Below are 20,676 nucleotides of genomic sequence, written 5' to 3'. Positions count from 1 at the left end.
TATGTATAAAAATATCTGCCTAGTAGCAAATGTCTTTGAATTCAGAGCTGAGTAAGCAGAAACTCTGGTGAGCAAAGAAGACCTGGTTGAATCAAGTTCCACTCAAAATAGTTCACCCGTAAACAATGCAAGACAGTTTCCTAAATTAATTCTGGCTACAGAAATATCAGAATGGCCTCAGAGGAGATGTAAGGTTTGTGCTGATTGAAGCAAGGAAAGATGTGGGAAAGTAGCAAGGAAAAGTGCTGGCTATGATGGTGAAGAATGTGATGTAGGACGCTGTTTCCCAAAATACTGTGTCATTTTCCATATCAAGGAAAACGTAACTAAGTAATTGTCACTAAAGAACCACATTTTCAAACAGTTCATTTTTAGTGCTAACAACTTGCAATCCTATCTCTATTTAGGGAATGGAATATGAGGAAGAAATTTCTTTTGTTGTGAAAAGAAAACATTTTTATTTCAATATGAAGAAAATGTCACTGATGTTAACTGTGTTTCTTTGCAGTATTTCATAGAAAAATGTTGCCGGTTTCAAATACAATAAACTGAAGTTCTGTGCAGTAGAACCTGCTACACAAAATGCAGAAAAGCTGTGGGAAAACACAATATCAGCCAGTTGAATAACACCCTAGCTGCCTAGTCATCAAAGTGTTAACTATCTGAATAATTTCTTTTATCTCATCAAACATTCTTTCAATCTCTTCCTCTGCAGAGCCAGTTGGCATAAAAACTTGTACTACTGTGGTGCATGTTGGCTTCGTGTCTATCTTGGCTATGATAATGCATGTAGTATACTATTTTGTTATTCAGTATTAGACCTACTCCTACACTGTTGCTGTTCCACCAGGTCCATAACATTGTCTATTGTGGATGTGCACAGGTCTTTGTACGGGGAATTGCTGCTTTTTTGGGCTCAGCCTTTCCTTACTTTTCCTTATGTTAGCATAAAGACACCATTTCTCATCACCAGTAACAATACAGGATAGAAATAGTCAGTGTTGTTTATAATCCAGTTGATGTCAAGCAAGCAGAGATGCACATTTGGCCACCCGCAAAATTTTATGATTTTGGCTTAGAGCATGAGGGCGGTACCCATACACTAGATTTTCGAACTTCCCCATTGCCTGCAAATGTTGCACGGTGGTGGAATGATCACAGTTCATAGCATCACTGACATGGATCGTTACATATTAATGTGTTTTCTTCATAAAATGTTGAAGGTCTTCCTGAACAGAGAGGGTCACTAATGTCAAAATGATCCACCTTGAAACGAGAAAACCATTTTCTTGCCAAGCTCTGTCCAGTGGCATTATCCGCATACGTGGTTCAAATGTTTCTTTCTGCCTTCACTTCTGTCAGCCCTGTAATGAACTGAAACTTAAGAACATGTCAGAAATGTAGTGATTTTTACACTTGACACTCCATCTACAGCCCCATCCACTATCTGCAAATGCCAATACATAAACTAAAATAGTAATTGAGAGACTACAAATAAAATGTGGTAATTGATAAACAAACCCACAGCAACCAGAATATCAACATATCAACATGCAAAACAAAAATGCTACGAACGTATACATCAGCCTAATAGATAGCAGGCACTAGCAGCCCCCCCTCCCCCACCTCTGCACACACACACACACACACACACACACACACACACACACACACACACACACACATTCTCTCTCTCTCTCTCTCTCTCTCTCTCTCTCTCCAGTTGTATACACTTCTGCCCAGTGTCTCTGATTCTGGTGTGAAATGTTCTGTTTTTATTAGTAACTGTGGTGTCACTGTTACATCATCTCCATCCTCATCATTTGATGAAAACTTGGATTCACACAGGTGCTCTTTCATCAGATGAAAATGTTGAAAATCTCCAGGAGGTTGGTCATTACTCATTACTGTGCAATGCATGGTCCAGCAGCTCAAAATCAAGATTTTGGCTGCAATGGAGTGTTTTCCCAGCTGTACAAAGCCATATTCTCAATCAAAATCAACACCTTTTCGAAGTTTCCTTTCTCCTCTTCATTTTGATTTTAGATCTTACAGTAGCAGTCATTATACACAGTTTGACTTTCAGGAATGTACTGATTTGGCAGTTCAGCTTTCATATCTCAAGACACTGTCTTGTAGAAGCTTCCCTTTAGAAATTTTTTGCTCTAAGCGAAGATACACATTTTTACACTGGTGCTTATGCTTTGCTTTGCAATGATGGGCTCACATCTCATCACCTGTTACTGTGTGACTAAGTCCTCCTCTCCAAAGTGCATTAAATGAGATTTCAAAATCTGCAAATGTTCCTGTTGGTGTTTGTCAGTTGATGTGTAGCTAGTCAAAACTCTGTCATAGTTCAGAGATTCATGGACAACTGGAAGTGCTGTACCATGGCATGCCCAGTATCAGTTCCGGCACAACAATAATCAAGAATAATTCACTCAACTGTCTCAATGTTTGTGTGTATTTTCAAAGTGGGTGGCCTGCCAGAACACTCTTCATCACAGACAGATACAAGTCCACTTTTTAAAAAATTTATCGACTCGAATTTTTTTCTCCACAAAGACAGCTATTTCCATACTGCAACCACATCCTGTGAATTAATGTCCACTGCTTTAGTCTCAGAATAGACAAAACTAATTGCTCGCCTCAAGAAAGAAAGAAAGAAAGAAAGAAAGAAAGGAGGTTACAGCATTTCATGCTGCTGCCATGCTGTCAAATGATGGAACAGGAAAAAAACTGCCTCACTGCCCTCATGATAAAATGCAGTGATATCTTTAACTATAATGTTTTTAGAAGTATGAATATTTTGAGAATGAATTGCCTAATTATGTTTATTGGCATAAAATGAAACTTGTGTGTAACTTAAGCTCTACATCAATAAGAGGTCTACAAAAAAATTCTGCCAAATTGTTGACACACATAAATCTTAGTGGTTGCCACTTGATCCTTTCGTGTATAGATTTTCTCAGAATACTATGTAATACTTAATGAGAATTTGAAAATTGCAACCACTCCCTGTACCTTATAGTATTAATGATTACATTTAGCTTTTATAAGATCATGGTGTAACAGGTATTAGTACAGAATTTTGAATTCATTTCATGACTTTCCTTATAAATGTGTTTAGCATGTTTACTTTCACTAAAATCAGTTCATTGCAGTTAGAGACTCTTCAGTATTAATTAATATTGTGTAACAGCCACAATTTTATGCTTTTCATTTACAACTGTGATTTTTTCTAAATTATTTTAAGTGAGAATCTTTTTCCAGGTATTGTGTGATACCACAATGAACAGCAAGTGCTAAAATTTGATCAGTTGTTACCGTAATTATAGAAATAATAATTTCAGGAAAGTGGTTTGTAGTTGGAACATTGTACAAAAGAGTATAAAATTGTGTGGTGGTTGTTTAACATTTTGTTGTATTTCTCCAGGTTCGCGTGGTTATAGAAAATAGTGACTGGGTGGTTTTAGTTCCATATTGGGCTGTATGGCCATTTGAGACAATGATCCTTCCTCGAACTCATATTAAACAAATGACTGATCTAACGCAATATGAGATAGAAAGTTTAGCAAGCATAATGAAAAGACTAACTACAAGATACGATAATTTATTCCAGACCTCATTTCCATACTCAATGGGCTGGCATGGTGAGTTCAGTTCTCAAAAAACATACCCTGAAACCTCAAATTTTCCTATTTACATTTACAATATAAATGATAACAAATTTATTTTTCTAATGATGTTTGCTTTTCGTGTCTTGTTATGTGCTCTTTAGTGACCAATCATCATGGTAATAATAGGGGATAATAGTGCTCTGCTTTATGAATAACTGTTGATCTAATGTGGTGAGAGTGTCGGAAAACTGTCAGTGTTTGGGTGAAGATGATATAACCTTTTATTTATTTTAAAATTTTTGTGCTTATATCTCTTTCCTTAAAAAAATACATGGAAATGATGCTAATCTGTGTGAAAATTGCAACAAGGAATCTACACATGACTGAAATGAACTTTGTAATGCTTACTAGGTACATGACAACACAAAAATTATTGTGATTACATAAATTTACACCGTTAAACTGCAGCTGACTGTTGGCTGTACCATCACATCTAGACTTTCCATTAATTACTGTCTTCCTGACACTCACATTGTACTATAACATTAGACTGCATGCCAGACCTCATTATACTTTCTATCATAAGCAAACTATTCTTCAAACAATATTAATTACAGTAATGCTAATCTGAACTCCTGAGTTGGCACAACTGTTCTGTTTCACATCCAATTGGGAAGTTAAACTGCTACACAGTAATAACTTTCAATCACTGTTTACATTGTTAACAATGGCACATGGCTTCTACTGAAATTTATATTTAAAGAATGGTAATGCATAAAATATAAAGTATGTACCTATTGTAGGTAGTAGGCTATTCAATTCTCACATGACATCAATTCTCACATGACATCAGAGAAGTCCTTATATGTTTCTGGGTAACTTCCCTGTGTGTGGTATGAAGGCAAGTTAGCAGAATGTAATCTGTAGTACCTGGAGAATATGAATGAACAAGTAGGTAGAAAACCTATAAGAGCCTTGTAGTCTTTCGCGCGGCACCCAGAGAATACAATGTCCAGGTGTTTTAAATGTGTTCTGCTCTTCATTGCCTCCTCTATGTGGTAAGTAACAGTATAGGCTGATTCATATTGTTATTCGACGTGGATTTTCCATCATGCCAGATATTGAATGTAATTGATGAAAGGAAGAAATATAAAAACACAGCAAATGTACTAGCTAAAAGCTGTAGAAGCATCCATGACTAGGAAAAATAGATGCCATGTATAGAAAAACAAACATATGTCTGAATGACAAGAACTCGGCTGGGAAGCAAGTACTATGCAAAGAAGGGCAGGCTGAAAGGTTGAACTAATAAATGGAACGGCTATATAAATGAAAGAAATTTGAAGACGAAATTATGGAAAAGGAAGTGGAGGTGGATGAAGATGACGTGGGCTATGCAATGCTGTGAGAAGTATTTGACAGGGCACTAAAATTTCTTAATCAAAACAAGGCACCTGGAGCAGACGACCTCAGCATTAATATTCTTGGGAGAACCAGTTGTGATAAAACTATTCCTCCTGGTATGCAGACTATGTGAGACAGGGGAGGTATCCACTGACTTGAAGAATCATATGTAGTAATCCCAATATCAATATAAGCAGGTACTGAAGGGGTAAGTATTACCAAACTATCACTGTAATCAATTATTATTGTAAATTATTTACAGGGATTATCTACAGAGAAATGTAACTTCTGGTGGAAGCCAACCTTGGGGAAGTTCTGATTGGGTTCTGCAGAAATATAGGAACACACAAGGCAATATTGTCCCTACAGGTTATCTTAGAAGATAATCTGAAGAAAATCAAACCCAAATTTATGGCAATTATTGATTTAGAGAAAGCAATTCATAGTGTTAACTGGAATTTTGTAGTTATCAGGAATCAGAAACTAGGAACAAAAGGTTATCTATAACTTGTCTAGAAACCATACTGCACTATAAGAGTTGAAAAACATCAAAGAATGGCAATTATTAAGAAAAGAGTGATACATGGGTGTTGCTTATACCCCACCTTATTTCCCCCCTGCGGGTCCGGAGGTAAGAATAGGCCCGAGGTATTCCTGGCTGTCGTAAGAGGCGACTAAAAGGAGTCTCACACTTTTCAGCCTTTATGTGATGATCCCCTGAAGGATTTGACCTCCTTTTCTCAAAATTTTCCCGAAGAGTGAGCCGATTGGGGAAGGGCGCTTTACATGGTGCATCATGTCCATCATGCATTGAGATCTTTAGCCCACTTTCTCGTCATCGCATTGCAGTCCCGCCCATTCTCCATCTCTTGGGCGAGGACACCTACCTGGGTGCGTTTTCCCCAATGCACTATGCAGTGTCACTTGCTGTGCTGACGATGACCATGGACTTCTTTGTACCTTGTACCCAGCATGGTAGCCAGAGGTGACCTTTGCTGTGGTGTGTGGTGCCCGATGGGAGGGCCCCTAGCCCGAGTGGGTGGCATCAGGGCAGATGTCATGCCATGAAGCATAGTACATCATCTCTTGCTGATGGTCTGCCACCAGCAGTCTCTAAGTGGGCAAAGTCTAACTTTAATAGTAAGAAATATGACCCCAAGTCATTCCCCTCCCTGGCCTCACCATGGGAGGAATGCCAGGCTAAGGATGGCAGTGAAGCTTACTCGCCCCAGTATCCTCATATGTATGAGAGTTGATGGGGAATCTTTCATGTCCATGAAGCCTCAGTTTTTTGTGGAGCATTTGGAGGACAAGTATGGGGAGGTGGAGGGCTTGTCCAAAATGCACTCTGGGTCAGTTTTTATAAAAACAGCATCCTCTGCCCAGTCATGGGTATTACTCGCTTGTGGCAAGTTGGAGGATATTTCTGTTACCATCACGCCTCAAAAGAACTTAAATATGGTCCAGGGTATTGTATTCCACAGGGACGTTCTTTTGCAGTCTGACGACAAGCTGTGCACAAATTTAGAGCGGCAAGGTGTTTATTTCATCCAGCGCATCCATCGGGGTCCGAGGGATAAACGGGTTGCCACCAGTGCCTTCATCTTGGCCTTTGAGGGTGACACATTGCCCGAGAAGATCAAGGTGATGGTCTGCCGCTGTGATGTCAAGCCATATGTCCTTCCCCCAATACGGTGCTTCCAGCCCCACCTGTCGTATTACTCCTTGCGCCCTGCCTCCAATCTGTGTCAACTGCAGAGAGCATCATTCGCCTTGCTTACAGAAAGAGAGAAAAATCATGGAATGTAAGACGCTGGACCAACTGACCTACACTGAGGTTAAGAGGAAATTTGAGAGCCTACATCCTGTGGCTATGACCTGCTCATACGCTACCGCTATGAGAACAGCTCTCACCCCATCAGCTTCTCGAATTCCTGTCACCTCTCAAAACCGAGAGACTACACCTGCCCCGTTGATGATGGGGGGGGGGGGGGGGGGGGGCACTTCTCTCCCTTTTGCTCCCGCATCACCTACTTTGGGAGCAACACCCCCCCCCCCCCCCCCCCCCAAATCATCGGGGATTTCAGTCCCCACTTCTGAACCAGAGAAGCGTAAGGCTTCTTCGGCTGCTCTAGCTAGGAAGGGGCCCCTTGGGTCACTCCCTTCCCAGGTTTCTGCTAAGGGGAAAGATGACACCCACCAGGGGCTGAAGAGCCCAAAAGCAGCTGGTCGTAGGGCTTCACGCTCATCCTCAGTCCCGGAGACTGATTCAGTGAAGTCCTCCCAGCCAGGGAAACCCAAGGAACAGTGCAAGAAATCGAAAAAGAAGACCCCTAAGAACAAGGAACTTGCAGTGGCGCCCACACCACCGCTACCTACAAGTTCTGTGTGTGAGGATGGGATGGAGATTCTGGCATCCGCTCAGGACCTTTATCTTGCCGGGCCCTCAGACAAAATGGATATAGACTGGTCAGGCAAAAAGTTGGTGTCAGCAGGTGACCCTGAGGCGTAAACTGCCTCATTGAGTGTTCCATGCCATCCCAGTCTCATGATGATGTCATCCTCCAGTGGAATTGCGGCGGTTTTTTCCACCGCCTGGCTGAGTCACAGCAACTGTTAACCTTTACACCTGCTTTCTGCATTGCCCTCCAGGAAACCTGGTTCCCGGCAGTGCAGGCCCCAGCCCTCCGCGGCTATAAGGAATATTACAGGAACCATAGCGACTATAATCGAGTGTCAGGTGGAGTTTGCATTTATGTCCTAAACTCAGTCTGTAGTAAACCTGTGCCCCCTTCAAACCCCTCTTGAAGCTGTGGCTGTCAGAATACAGACGACACAGGAAATAGCTGTCTGCAATGTATACTCAGATGGTGCAGTACCCCTGAATGTATTAGCTGCACCGGTTGATCAACTCCCTAAACCTTTTTTACTTTTGGGAGGTTTTAACACCCATAACCCCTTGTGGGGTGACACCGTGCTTACTGGCCAAGGCAAAGATGTCGAAACTTTACTGTCTCAGTTCTACCTGTGCCTCCTAAATACTGGAGGCCACCACACATTTCAGTGTGGCTCGAGATAGTTACTTGGCCATTGATTTATCATTTTGCAGCCCAGGACTTCTCCCATCTGTCCACTGGAGAGCACATGATGACCTGTGTGGGAATGACCACTTCCCCATCTTCCTGCCCAGGTGGACTTTAAACGAGGTGGACTGGGAAACTTTCACCTCTGATGTCACCACTGACTCTCCCCCACATGGTAAGATCGATGTGATGGTTGAGCAGGTGACTACCACAATCGTTTCTGCAGCAGAAAACGCGATCCCTCACTCTTTAGGGTGCCCCCGGCGAAAGACAGACCCTTGGTGGTCGCCGGTAGTCACTGAGGCAATTACAGAGCATCAGCAAGCTCTACAGCGACATAAGTGACACCCTTCCCTAGAGTATCTGACAGCCATTAAGCAGCTCCGTGCCCGTGTACACCAGCTTATTAAATGACAGAAACAGGAGTGTTGGAAGAGATACATGTCGACCATTGGGTGCCATACGTCACCTTCCCAAGTCTGGATGAAGATCAGACATCTTCTTGGGTACCAGACCCCAGCAGGTGTCCCTGGCGTTACCGTCAATGGCGTGCTATGTACCAATGAAAATGCAATTGCTGAGCACTATGCTCGAGCCTCTGCATCGGAGAACTAACCCCCAGCCTTTCGCACTCACAAACGGCGGATGTAAAGGAAAGTCCTCTCGTTCACTACACACCACAGTGAACCCTATAACTCTCCATTTATGGAGTGGGAGCTCCTCAGTGGACTTGCACATCGCCCCGACACAGCTCCTGGGCCAAATCAGATCCACCGTCAGATGATTATGATTAAACATCTCCCGTCGGACTACAAGTGCCATCTCCTAGTCATCTTCAACCAAATCTGGTGCGATGGCGTCCTTCAATCGCAATGGAGGGAGAACACCATCGTTCTGGTGCACAAACCCAACAAAAACCCACTTGATGTGGATAGTTATCAGTCCATCAGCCTCACCAACATTGTTTGTAATCTGCTGGAATGTATGGTGTGTCGGCAGTTGGCTTGGGTCCTGGAGTCAGGTGTCGCACTGGCTCCATGTCAGGGCGACTTCCGCCAGGGGCACTCTATCACTGATAATCTTGTGCCTCTTGAGTCTGCCATCCGAACAGCCTTTTCCAGATGCCAATACCTTGTTGCCTTTTTTTAAATCTACGCAAAGCGTATGACACCACCTGGCGACATTGTATCCTTGCCACATTATACGGGTGGGGTCTCCGAGGTCCGCTCCCAACTTTTATCCAGAGTTTCCTGTCGCTCCGTACTTTCTGTGTCCTAGTTGGTGCCTCCCATAGTTCTCCCCATATCCAGGAGAATGGGGTCCCGCAGGACTCTGTATCACTATTTTTAGTGGTCATTAACAGTCTAGCAGCAGCTGTAGGGCCGTCCATCTTACCCTCTCTGTATGCAAATCACTTCTGCATTTCATACTGCTCCACCAGCACTGGTGTTGCTGAGCGGCACCTCCAGGGAGCCATCCACAAGGCGCAGTCATGGGCTCTCACCCACGACTTTCAGTTTTTTGCTGCTAAGTTGTGTGTCATGCACTTCTGTCAGCGTCGTACCGTTCATCCGGAATCAGAACTTTACTTTCATGATGATCCACTCACTGCAGTGGAGGCATATCGATTCTTAGGATTGGTTTTCAATGCCCGATTGACTTGGCTACCTCACCTTCATCAGCTTAAGTGGAAGTGCTAGTAGCACCTGGATGCCCTCTGCTGCCTCAGCAACACGAACTGGGGTGCAGATCGCTCTACGCTGCTGCAGCTCAATAAACCCCTTGTTCAATCCTGCCTTGACTATGGGAGTCTGATTTATGATTTGGCGGCACCCTCTGCGTTGCATGTGCTTACCCAGTGCACCACTGTGGGGTTCGCCTGGCGACAGGAGCTTTTAGAATGAGTCCAGTGACCAGCGTCCTTGTGGGATCTGGAGTCCCTCCATTGCAGATCCGACTTTCACAACTGCTAGCCAGTTACGTTGCACACTTTCGTAGTTCTCCTGAGCATCCGAATTACCGTCTCCTTTTTCCACCGCGGCAGTTCATCTCCCGCAACGGCGGCATAGGTCAGGCCTAATAATTGTGGTTTGTGTGTGATCCCTTCTGCCTGAACCGGAGTCCTTCCCTTTACCACCTCCCATCCAGGTCCATTTGCATACACCTCCATGGTGTACACATAGGCCACAGATTTGTCTGGACCTTTCGCATGACCCTAAGGGCTCAGTTACTCCTGCCGCTCTCCACTGTCACTTCCTCTCGATTCTTGATGTGTTCTGGGGCTCTGAAGTGGTTTACACCAATGGCTCGATGGCTGATGGTCATGTATGCCATTTTGAACAGCAGTCCTTGCCCAATGACTGCAGAGTTAGTGGCCGTCTGTCGTGCACTTGAGTATATCTGTTCATGCCCCGGGGAATTGTTTCTTCTGTGTACTGACTCCTTGATCAGCCTATAAGCTAAAGACCAGTGCTACCCTCACCATCTTTTGGTAGCGTACAGCCAGGAGTCCATCTATGCCCTGGATCGGTCTCATCATTCAATGGTGTTTGTGTGGACCCCAGGACACGTTGGTATCCCAGGCAACTTGCCAACAGGCTGGCCAAACAGGCTGTGCGGAAACCTCTTCTGGAGATGGGCATCTCTGAACCTGATCTGCATTCTAACTTACGTCATACGGTTTTTCGGCATTGGGAGACGGAATGGCATAACAGTACACACAACAAACTGCGTGTCATTAAGGAGACTGCTAATGTGTCGAAGTCTTTCATGTGGGCCTCTCGCAGGAAATCAGTTGTTCTCTGCCGGTTCCGCATTGGCCATGGTTGGGCGACCCATGGTTAACTTCTGCGCCGTGAAGAGCTGCCTGAGTGTCTGTGTAGTGCCTGGTTGACAGTGGCCCATATTCTTGTGCACTGTCCCACTTTGACTGCCAAGTGACAAAATCTTGGGTTACCGGACTCGTCGCTAATTTTATCTGACAACACCTCATCGGCTGATTTAGTTTTACGTTTTATTCATGATGGTGGGTTTATCATTTGATCTAAGTTTTAGCACATGTTCTTTGTCCCTCTGTGTCCTCCACCCTAGTGCTTCTACGGTGAAGGTTTTAATGTGTTGGAGAGTGGCTGGCTTCTTTTTTATTCTCTTGGTCAGCCAGCAATGGTAATCTGCTTTGTTGTTTTAATCTCTTCATCCCGTTTCTTGCGTTTCTGTGGTTTTCTTGTCTCCTTTTTTCCATTTACATGTTTGTTGCCCTTCTTCGTTCTTGTGATTTTTCCTTTCATTCCGTTTTGAGTTGTCAGTCTCGTTTGTTTTATTCTCACACTTGTGGCATTGTTTTAGTTGGAACAAGGGACTGATGACCTCATTGTTTGGTCCCTTTCCCCCTCTTTTAATCCAACCAACCGACCAGCTTATTCAATCTGTACATTGAGTGGGCAGTGAAGGAAATGAAAATAAATTTAGAAAGGGAATTACAATTTGCTGAGTCCATTGTAATTGTGTCAGGGCTGGCAAAAGGACTTAGAAAATCAGCTGAACAGATGGATAGTGTCTTGGAGAGATTGTTATGTGAGCATAAAAGAAGGTAAAGTAGTGCAGTTGATGAATTTGAGATGTAAATATGAATTAATCACTTCCAGGCAATCACCAGATAATTAGCAATACAATGAAGAAAGAATTAAACTTGATGATTGTGGTTGTGCACAGAAAACTGGCCTAGAATAGTACTGGTATATATTTGTGTGAACATATTTAGAATGAGCGAGGTGTAATAAGGTAAGAAATTGGATTCGCATTTGGGACAGCAGCAGTAGAAATTTCCAACCAGCCATCCAGATTTATTATTTAAGCAGTTTCTCCTAGCACATGACCTCACCATCGATGGAATATTAAACTCCTATCTTCCTTCCTTCCTTAAACATACAGAATTTGAGTAGTTAATTAAAATACAGTTGCAATTATTCAGTTATAAAAGATGATCTATGCATTGTTGATTAACTCTTTGGCTGTGCTACACTGCTACAGCAGTCAGTCAGCCATGACCTGAGTGTGGGTCACTGCTGCATCAGTGGTACCCATGATGCAGTCAGTTACAGTAGAAGTTGCGAGACATATGCTTGTTTACCGTTTAGCTGTGATGAAATACTAGGTCTCTGACTGCAGCATACAGTTGATGGACTCTGAACACACCATATTGTTTGCTTTAAATGCAACAGATTGCATTCCAGTGGACAGTACATGATTTCACTGGGAGTTAAGTTTCAGCATTATGGGCTGAATTTCACCACATTTTACTTGCTGTAAAACATACACATGACATTTCAGTGTACACAGCTGGACATTAAAATAGCAGCAGCATGAAGGCTACATACAAAAGATGTCAAATTGGCATGTAGTGTACAATTAGTGTTTGGACAATGTTGACTGGAATACACTCTTTCAAATTCTGAATGTGGCGGGGGTAATATACAGAGTGCAAAAGGCTATTTACAAGGATAATGGAATGTAGGCAAATTAAGTCAGGTGACGCTGAGGGAATTAGATTAGGAAATAAGACACTTAAAGTAGTAAAGGAGTTTTGCTATTTGGGGAGCAAAATAACTGATGATGGTCGAAGTAGAGAGGATATAAAATGTAGACTGCCAGTGGCAAGGAAATTATATCTGAAGAAGAGAAATTTGTTAACATCGAGTATAGATTTAACTGTTGTTGTTGTTGTTGTTGTGGTCTTCAGTCCTGAGACTGGTTTGATGCAGCTCTCCATGCTACTCTATCCTGTGAAAGCTTTTTCATCTCCCAGTACCTACTGCAACCTACATCCTTCTGAATCTGCTTAGTGTATTCATCTCTTGGTCTCCCTCTACGATTTTTACCCTCCACGCTGCCCTCCAATACTAAATTGGTGATCCCTTGATGCCTCAGAACATGTCCTACCAGCCGATACCTTCTTCTAGTCAAGCTGTGCCACAAATTTCTCTTCTCTCCTATTCTATTCAATACCTCCTCATTAGTTATGTGATCTACCCATCTAATCTTCAGCATTCTTCTGTAACACCACATTTCGAAAGCTTCTATTCTCTTCTTGTCCAAACTATTTATCGTCCATGTTTCACTTCCATACATGGCTACACTCCATACGAATACTTTCAGAAATGACTTCCTGACACTTAAATCAATACTGGATGTTAACAAATTTCTCTTCTTCAGAAACGCTTTCCTTGCCATTGCCAGTCTACATTTTATATCCTCTCTACTTCGACCATCATCAGTTATTTTGCTCCCCAAATAGCAAAACTCCTTTACTACTTTAAGTGCCTCATTTCCTAATCTAATTCCCTCAGCATCACCCGACTTAATTAGACTACATTCCATTATCCTTGTTTTGCTTTTGTTGATGTTCATCTTATATCCTCCTTTCAAGACACTGTCCATTCCACTCAACTGCTCTTCCAAGTCCTTTGCTGTCTCTGACAATGTCATCGGCGAACCTCAAAGTTTTTATTTCTTCTCCATGAATTTTAATACCTACTCCGAATTTTTCTTTTGTTTCCTTTACTGCTTGCTCAATATACAGATTGAACAACATCGAGGAGAGGCTACAACCCTGTCTTACTCCCTTCCCAACCACTGCTTCCCTTTCATGTCCCTCGACTCTTATAACTGCCATCTGGTTTCTGTACAAATTGTAAATAGCCTTTCGCTCCCTGTATTTTACCCCTGCCACCTTTAGAAGTTGAAAGAGAGTATTCCAGTCAACATTGTCAAAAGCTTTCTCTAAGTCTACAAATGCTAGAAACGTAGGTTTGCCTTTCCTTAATCTTTCTTCTAAGATAAGTCGTAAGGTCAGTAATGCCTCACGTGTTCCAGTGTTTCTACAGAATCCAAACTGATCTTCCCCGAGGTTGGCTTCTACTAGTTTTTCCATTCCTCTGTAAAGAATTCGTGTTAGTATTTTGCAGCTGTGACTTATTAAGCTGATAGTTCGGTAATTTTCACATCTGTCAACACCTGCTTTCTTTGGGATTGGAATTATTATATTCTTCTTGAAGTCTGAGGGTATTTCTCCTGTTTCATACATTTTGCTCACCAGATGGTAGAGTTTTGTCAGGACTGGCTCTCCCACGGCCGTTAGTAGTTCCAATGGAATATTGTCTACTCCGGGGGCCTTGTTTCGACTCAGGTCTTTCAGTGCTCTGTCAAACTCTTCACGCAGTATCGTATCTCCCATTTCGTCTTCATCTACATCCTCTTCCATTTCCATAATATTGTCCTCAAGTACATCGCCCTTGTATAGACCCTCTATATACTCCTTCCACCTTTCTGCTTTCCCTTCTTTGCTTAGAACTGTGTTTCCATCTGAGCTCTTGATATTCATACAAGTCGTTCTCTTATCTCCAAAGGTCTCTTTAATTTTCCTGTAGGCGGTATCTATCTTACCCCTAGTGAGATAGGCCTCTACATCCTTACATTTGTCCTCTAGCCATCCCTGCTTAGCCATTTTGCACTTCCTGTCGATCTCATTTTTGAGACGTTTGTATTCCTTTTTGCCTGTTTCACTTACTGCATTTTTATATTTTCTCCTTTCATCAATTAAATTCAATATTTCTTCTGTTACCCAAGGATTTCTATTAGCCCTCGTCTTTTTACCTACTTGATCCTCTGCTGCCTTCACTACTTCATCCCTCAGAGCTACCCATTCTTCTTCTACTGTATTTCTTTCCCCCATTCCTGTCAATTGCTCCCTTATGCTCTCCCTGAATCTCTGTACAACCTCTGGTTCTTTTAGTTTATCCAGGTCCCATCTCCTTAAATTCCCAACTTTTTGCAGTTTCTTCAGTTTTAATCTACAGGTCATAACCAATAGATTGTGGTCAGAGTCCACATCTGCCCCTGGAAATGTCTTACAATTTAAAACCTGGTTCCTAAATCTCTGTCTTACCATTATATAATCTATCTGATACCTTTTAGTATCTCCAGGCTTCCTCTTTTATTTCTGTCCCCCAATCCGTATTCACCTACTATGTTTCCTTCTCTCCCTTTTCCTACACTCGAATTCCAGTCACCCATGACTATTAAATTTTCGTCTCCCTTCACAATCTGGATAATTTCTTTTATTTCATCATACATTTCTTCAATTTCTTCGTCATCTGCAGAGCTAGTTGGCATATAAACTTGTACTACTGTAGTAGGTGTGGGCTTCGTATCTATCTTGGCCACAATAATGCGTTCACTATGCTGTTTTTAGTAGCTTACCCGCATTCCCATTTTCCTATTCATTATTAAACCTACTCCTGCATTACCCCTATTTGATTTTGTGCTTATAACCCTGTAGTCACCTGACCAGAAGTCTTGTTCCTCCTGCCACCGAACTTCACTAATTCCCACTATATCTAACTTCAACCTATCCATTTCCCTTTTTAAATTTTCTAACCTACCTGCCCGATTAAGGGATCTGACATTCCACGCTCCGATCCGTAGAACGCCAGTTTTCTTTCTCCTGATAACGACATCCTCTTGAGTAGTCCCCGCCTGGAGATCCGAATGGGGGACTATTTTACCTCCGGAATATTTTACCCAAGAGGACGCCATCATCATGTAATCATACAGTAAAGCTGCATGCCCTCGGGAAAAATTACGGCTGTAGTTTCCCCTTGCTTTCAGCCGTTCGCAGTACCAGCACAGCAAGGCCGTTTTGGTTATTGTTACAAGGCCAGATCAGTCAATCATCCAGACTGTTGCCCTTGCAACTACTGAAAAGGCTGCTGCCCCTCTTCAGGAACCACACGTTTGTCTGGCCTCTCAACAGATACCCCTCTGTTGTGGTTGCACCTACGGTACGGCTATCTGTATCGCTGAGGCACGCAAGCCTCCCCACCAACGGCAAGGTCCATGGTTCATGGGGGGGGTGATGAAATATGGAATCATTTTCTGAGCCATGTCAAGATGAAGCTGTCAACGTCTCATCCTTTCTGGTTCAGCAAAGTGTTTTATCAGTGTGACCATCCGGAAATACTAAATCCACAGTTTGGCTGTGCTGTCAGTTTTCCCTAGTCCTTCCAGTTCTTTGTTAATTTTGCACTGACACTGCAGAAATATGGGTTGTCTTGTGTGGATATGATAACACATCTATCATTATCATAAAACATGTTGTTCAAACCATCACATTCATCAGGGTAATTTGAATAGCATCAGATATTAAGCTGGATAAAGCCTGATGAACTAAAACATGAGCTGTCAATGCTCGAGCATAGACATGGCCAGACATCATCTTCTCAAGGCTATTTTCCACATAAATACATGACAGAAGTTCCTTCAGGCTGCTGCCGGCTTCAGTGTAGCCTACTGCTCCCATGAAGGACATTATTGTGTGAATCCCACCAAGACGAATGACGACAGAGTTCAAAATTGGTTCTTGACCACTAGACACTATGTCATATGCTATTACATACCAAGGTTGGCCAAACACACCTCTTCTATGAAGCCATACCACCCAGGTAATGACACATGGTCTGACCACTTCACATAAAGCCTCATGAAATCCCAAGTTGAAAGCACAGTTTTGCCAGGCAGTGGATGTGATTTTTCAGTATCCCCATTGTTTCCAATCGACAGTAATTTATTTTTTGAATACTTGTATTTCAACAGGACTTATTTTGTAAGAATCTTGAAAGAAATTAAATCCTCTACAACATAGCTTATTACGCATTCTGCACATAACTGCACAAAGAAGTAAAAAAAAGAAAAAAGAAAAAGAAAGTGAAGGTGAAACAACTGACATCTAATGTTTTTTCAGACTTCTTGACACTTTTTCCAGATTTTCACAGCCTGATATCTCAGTAGACGTTCTGAATTTTCCACCATGTTATATATGAAATTAACAGGACATTTAATGCTCTTTAACGATGCTAATGGCATATTTTTGCCTAAAGCACACTGGAAGTGAGTTACTAAGGAAAAACTGAAAAAGTGCCCTTTCTTAGTGGTTTTTTCAAGGTGGTGGATAACACACAGGGGGGAGAAGGTCTAAAACTTGGATTTTTTTAATGAGAAACATACCTGGAAATAAAAATTATTCCACCTTCTGCATCCAACCCCTTTTTCAGAGCTATTTCTTCTAGGCTAATTCGACATCTCACACTTCAAGTCAACAAGAGACACGAGAACATAAGGAGCCATTCATAATGCCGGTAGCTTTGGTGTATTAGCCAAAGAGTTGGCTGAATGTTACACTGACATAAAAATGTGTAAGGTTTTATTGGGACAATGTGTTTTTCCTCTGACAGAGGAATGGAGAATATATTGAGGCCTTTTTCAATCACACCTGCTCAATTTTATGCCATACCCATCTCTAAGGGCTGAACAAAAGAAGAAATGATGTTAGTCTTGAAAAGGCAGAGGTTAGAACTGTGGATGTGTTTGTCAAGGGGATAAGTCCACAAATTGGCTGAGAGATAAAATTTTACTCACCCCCCATCTTTACTAGAGGCTGTGCGCCTCACATTGTTGAGGGAAGAAGATAACCACTTTGGCTTGTCGCCCTCTTGTGGATGTGATGAATGCCACATTTTCAGAACAGAGACAAATTGTATGTGTTGCAAGTGCCTTAGGATGTGTAACAGCAAAGTGTCATGCCCCTTGCTCTATTTACTGTAGAGATCAGCCACCTAAATAGTATAGCTGCTCAAGGTATAGGCAGAACAGAGGCTAAAGAGGATTTCGGATTTCACAGTAATGGAAGTTATGGACCAGGGAATGGAAGAGGTGCTGGTATGGCCACTGCTCCGAGATCCCAATAAAATCTGCTAACCTAGTTAATTGAGGTGGAAAATCTGATTGTTAGAGGCAACATCTAAGCCAAACTGGTCAAGATTTTTACACTACGACGTCTGGCGACACCACAGTGGTGTCGTGCGCGAAACAGTGGTTAACGGTCGGCAACACCGCAGTGGTGTTGTCTGCATAGTATCGCTCAGTGGCCAGTGACACCTCAGTGGTGTTGTGAGCATAGTATTGCGCAGTGGCTGTCGACAGCACTTTAGTATCTTTTGCATTCTCTTGATGTTTTGTTTAGGTAACAGTAAGTTACATACGTCAACAAGTGACTTGTGCCCTTTCATCATGGTGGACGAAGAGACAATAGGATTATTTACGATGAATGCGCAGATGTCCTGTCTGATGTTCCGGATGACTTGGCCGATTGGGAAGAAGACATTGGATATCAAAAAAATGAAAGTGAAGCAGAATCATAGGAAGATAGTGAAATACATCCAAGAATAATTCAGCGAATGCTACGGTTGCCAACTGATTCGGTTGCATCAGACGAAGAAGACAGTGCAAAGTGGTGAGACTTTGATATACCGAGGACGAGTAAAAAATTTGAAGGGTCCCCGGGTCCAAACATATTTCCCAAAGATACACAGAGTGTTGAGGATATCATAGAATTATATATTGGGAATGATCTATTTGAATATATTAGCAATCAAACCAACAAGTACTACAGTCAAAATTGCAATAGAAGGAAACTGGATTTAAAAAATGCCAAATTTGTTGACATTACAGGACTCGAACTTAGAAAATAGTTTGGGCTTGCTATCCTTATGGAAATTGTAAAAAAAGCAAGGATTGATGATTATTAGTCAACAAATCCGTTCATAGACACACCGATATTTTGCAAAAAAAGTCCCCCAACCGATTCAGACAAATATTATAATTTTTACATTTTTCTGACAGCAACAATACACCAGATAATGCTGATTGGCTTGTCAAAGTGCAATTCGTAATTGATTATTTTTCCAAAAAGTTTAAAGAAACATTTAATCTAAGTCAAAACATCTCAATTGATGAAGAACTGATACTGTGGCTTGGGCGGTTAAATTTTAAAGTTTACAATCTGTCGAAAATTATGAAATATGACATACTAATTCAGATGCTGTGTGATTCGAGTACGAGATACATTTCCTCATTCATGATATATTCCGGCACTGGACAGACTTTGGCAAAAACAGTGATGGAACTATTGACACCGTATGATGGAAAGTGGCATCACCTCTGCATGGATAATTATTATAACAGTGTGGAACTTGTAGAGAAGCTACTTGAAAAGAAAATTCGAGTTTGTGGAACAATACAGCAAAATAGAGGATTTCCGGAAAATTAAAGCGCACAAAAGTCAATGTGTTTGAAGCTTGTCATCAACGGAAAGGTGACAAGTGGCCGGCGACAAGCCAAGTAATCTGACTTAGCGCTGCCGGCGCCAAGCGAATAAATTTGTACGAGACCTGCAGACGGCAAAGTGTTAATAGACAAAGGTGCTCAGGTGAGCTTTTTAATTAACCTTTGGTGATAAACAGGCATTAAATTTGCTGTGCTATTGCATTAGTGTACTGGGAACATAACATTTAGTTCATTGTGAACATACTGTGACGATGTAGATATTGGTGAAAGAGATTATGATTTTGATATGAAGGTGCTTAGGAAAACAGGATAGGATTTTGATGTTTATCTGTGGAATGTTTTGCTATGACACTTTCAGGGATTCGTGGACATATGGTTGCTAACTGCCCAATACCATGACTCGACATACTCATTTTATGGTGTCGACAATGCAAAGGCATGAGTAACTCAAGGAGAAAGAACTGTCCCTTGAATCTGTATTAAATCACATACCTTACCGTCATAAGCACACCAAAATCCAAGAGTCTGCAGGAATTATTTTTCTGGTCAATACACTTGCCAGAAACTGAGTACATGTGAAGAGACACATGCGCTGAGTCGAAAGCATAAGCAGAGAGATACCTGTTACTGGTTTCTTAGATAACTTCAGAACACAAGCTATTAGAATTCCGTGTGGAACAGTACTCGTCAGTGTTCATGAAATAATCTCACGAAATTTTGAGAACTTACAGTTGTGTTAGTAGAGACAGAAAGTGGTCTGTGAACAATCAAAAACTGTTGCCAATCCTGGAAGTGTGTACAATCGCACCACCTACAAAGATACAATTGAGGGAGAAGTTAATACATTTTTCAGAGGTGGACAGGAACCTGTTGTATAGGTTATTGGAGGAATGCTGGTGGCTGTTTATAGAAAGACAGTATTTACCACCCACAGAGCTAACACAACATAAAAGTCGAACTGGGAGTGCATGGCCAATAGCTCAGAAACCATACCACATTCCCTGTCATTCATCAGTCATAGAAGAAAGCATCCAACATCAGTTAGATGCCTCTGCCAGGCACTTAACTGTGATTTGCAGAGTATCCACGTAGATGTAGATGAATAATTAAGCCTACCTCTAGCCTATGGGCATTGCCCATTGGCAGAGTACCTAAAAAGAACATCAGTGGAGAAAACTTACCGCCTCTTAGTGATATGCAAACAGAAAACTGGCATTGATGAAATGCTCAACCACTTTGAAAATTAAAAAAATATTTCACCACTAAAAAGTATTTCACCACCCTGGATATGAGGCCTCAATATCACCAGGCACCATCTGTTCCTGAGGATATACTGAAGATGGCACCTTCTGTGCCTTCTGAGCTGTATGAATTATTCATAATGCCTTTTG

At 42.0% G+C, this 20,676-nt stretch overlaps 1 protein-coding gene across 2 annotated transcripts in view; it reads left to right on the top strand.

Moving 5' to 3' along the window:
• LOC124721689 (probable galactose-1-phosphate uridylyltransferase) overlaps positions 1 to 20,676 on the top strand; it is a 172,946-nt gene that overhangs the window by 138,407 nt on the left and 13,863 nt on the right. For both annotated transcript variants that reach the window (XM_047246768.1, XM_047246767.1), the window contains one exon: positions 3,437 to 3,653. In XM_047246768.1, the coding sequence (XP_047102724.1) occupies positions 3,437 to 3,653 (217 nt within the window). The remainder of the gene's footprint in view (positions 1 to 3,436; positions 3,654 to 20,676) is intronic.

The sequence above is a fragment of the Schistocerca piceifrons genome, chromosome X (genome assembly GCF_021461385.2).
Source record: "Schistocerca piceifrons isolate TAMUIC-IGC-003096 chromosome X, iqSchPice1.1, whole genome shotgun sequence".
In the NCBI taxonomy this organism is placed as follows: domain Eukaryota; kingdom Metazoa; phylum Arthropoda; class Insecta; order Orthoptera; family Acrididae; genus Schistocerca; species Schistocerca piceifrons.
The sequence above is the reverse complement of the archived record's forward strand: the minus strand, read 5'-3'. Positions and strand labels throughout refer to the sequence as shown.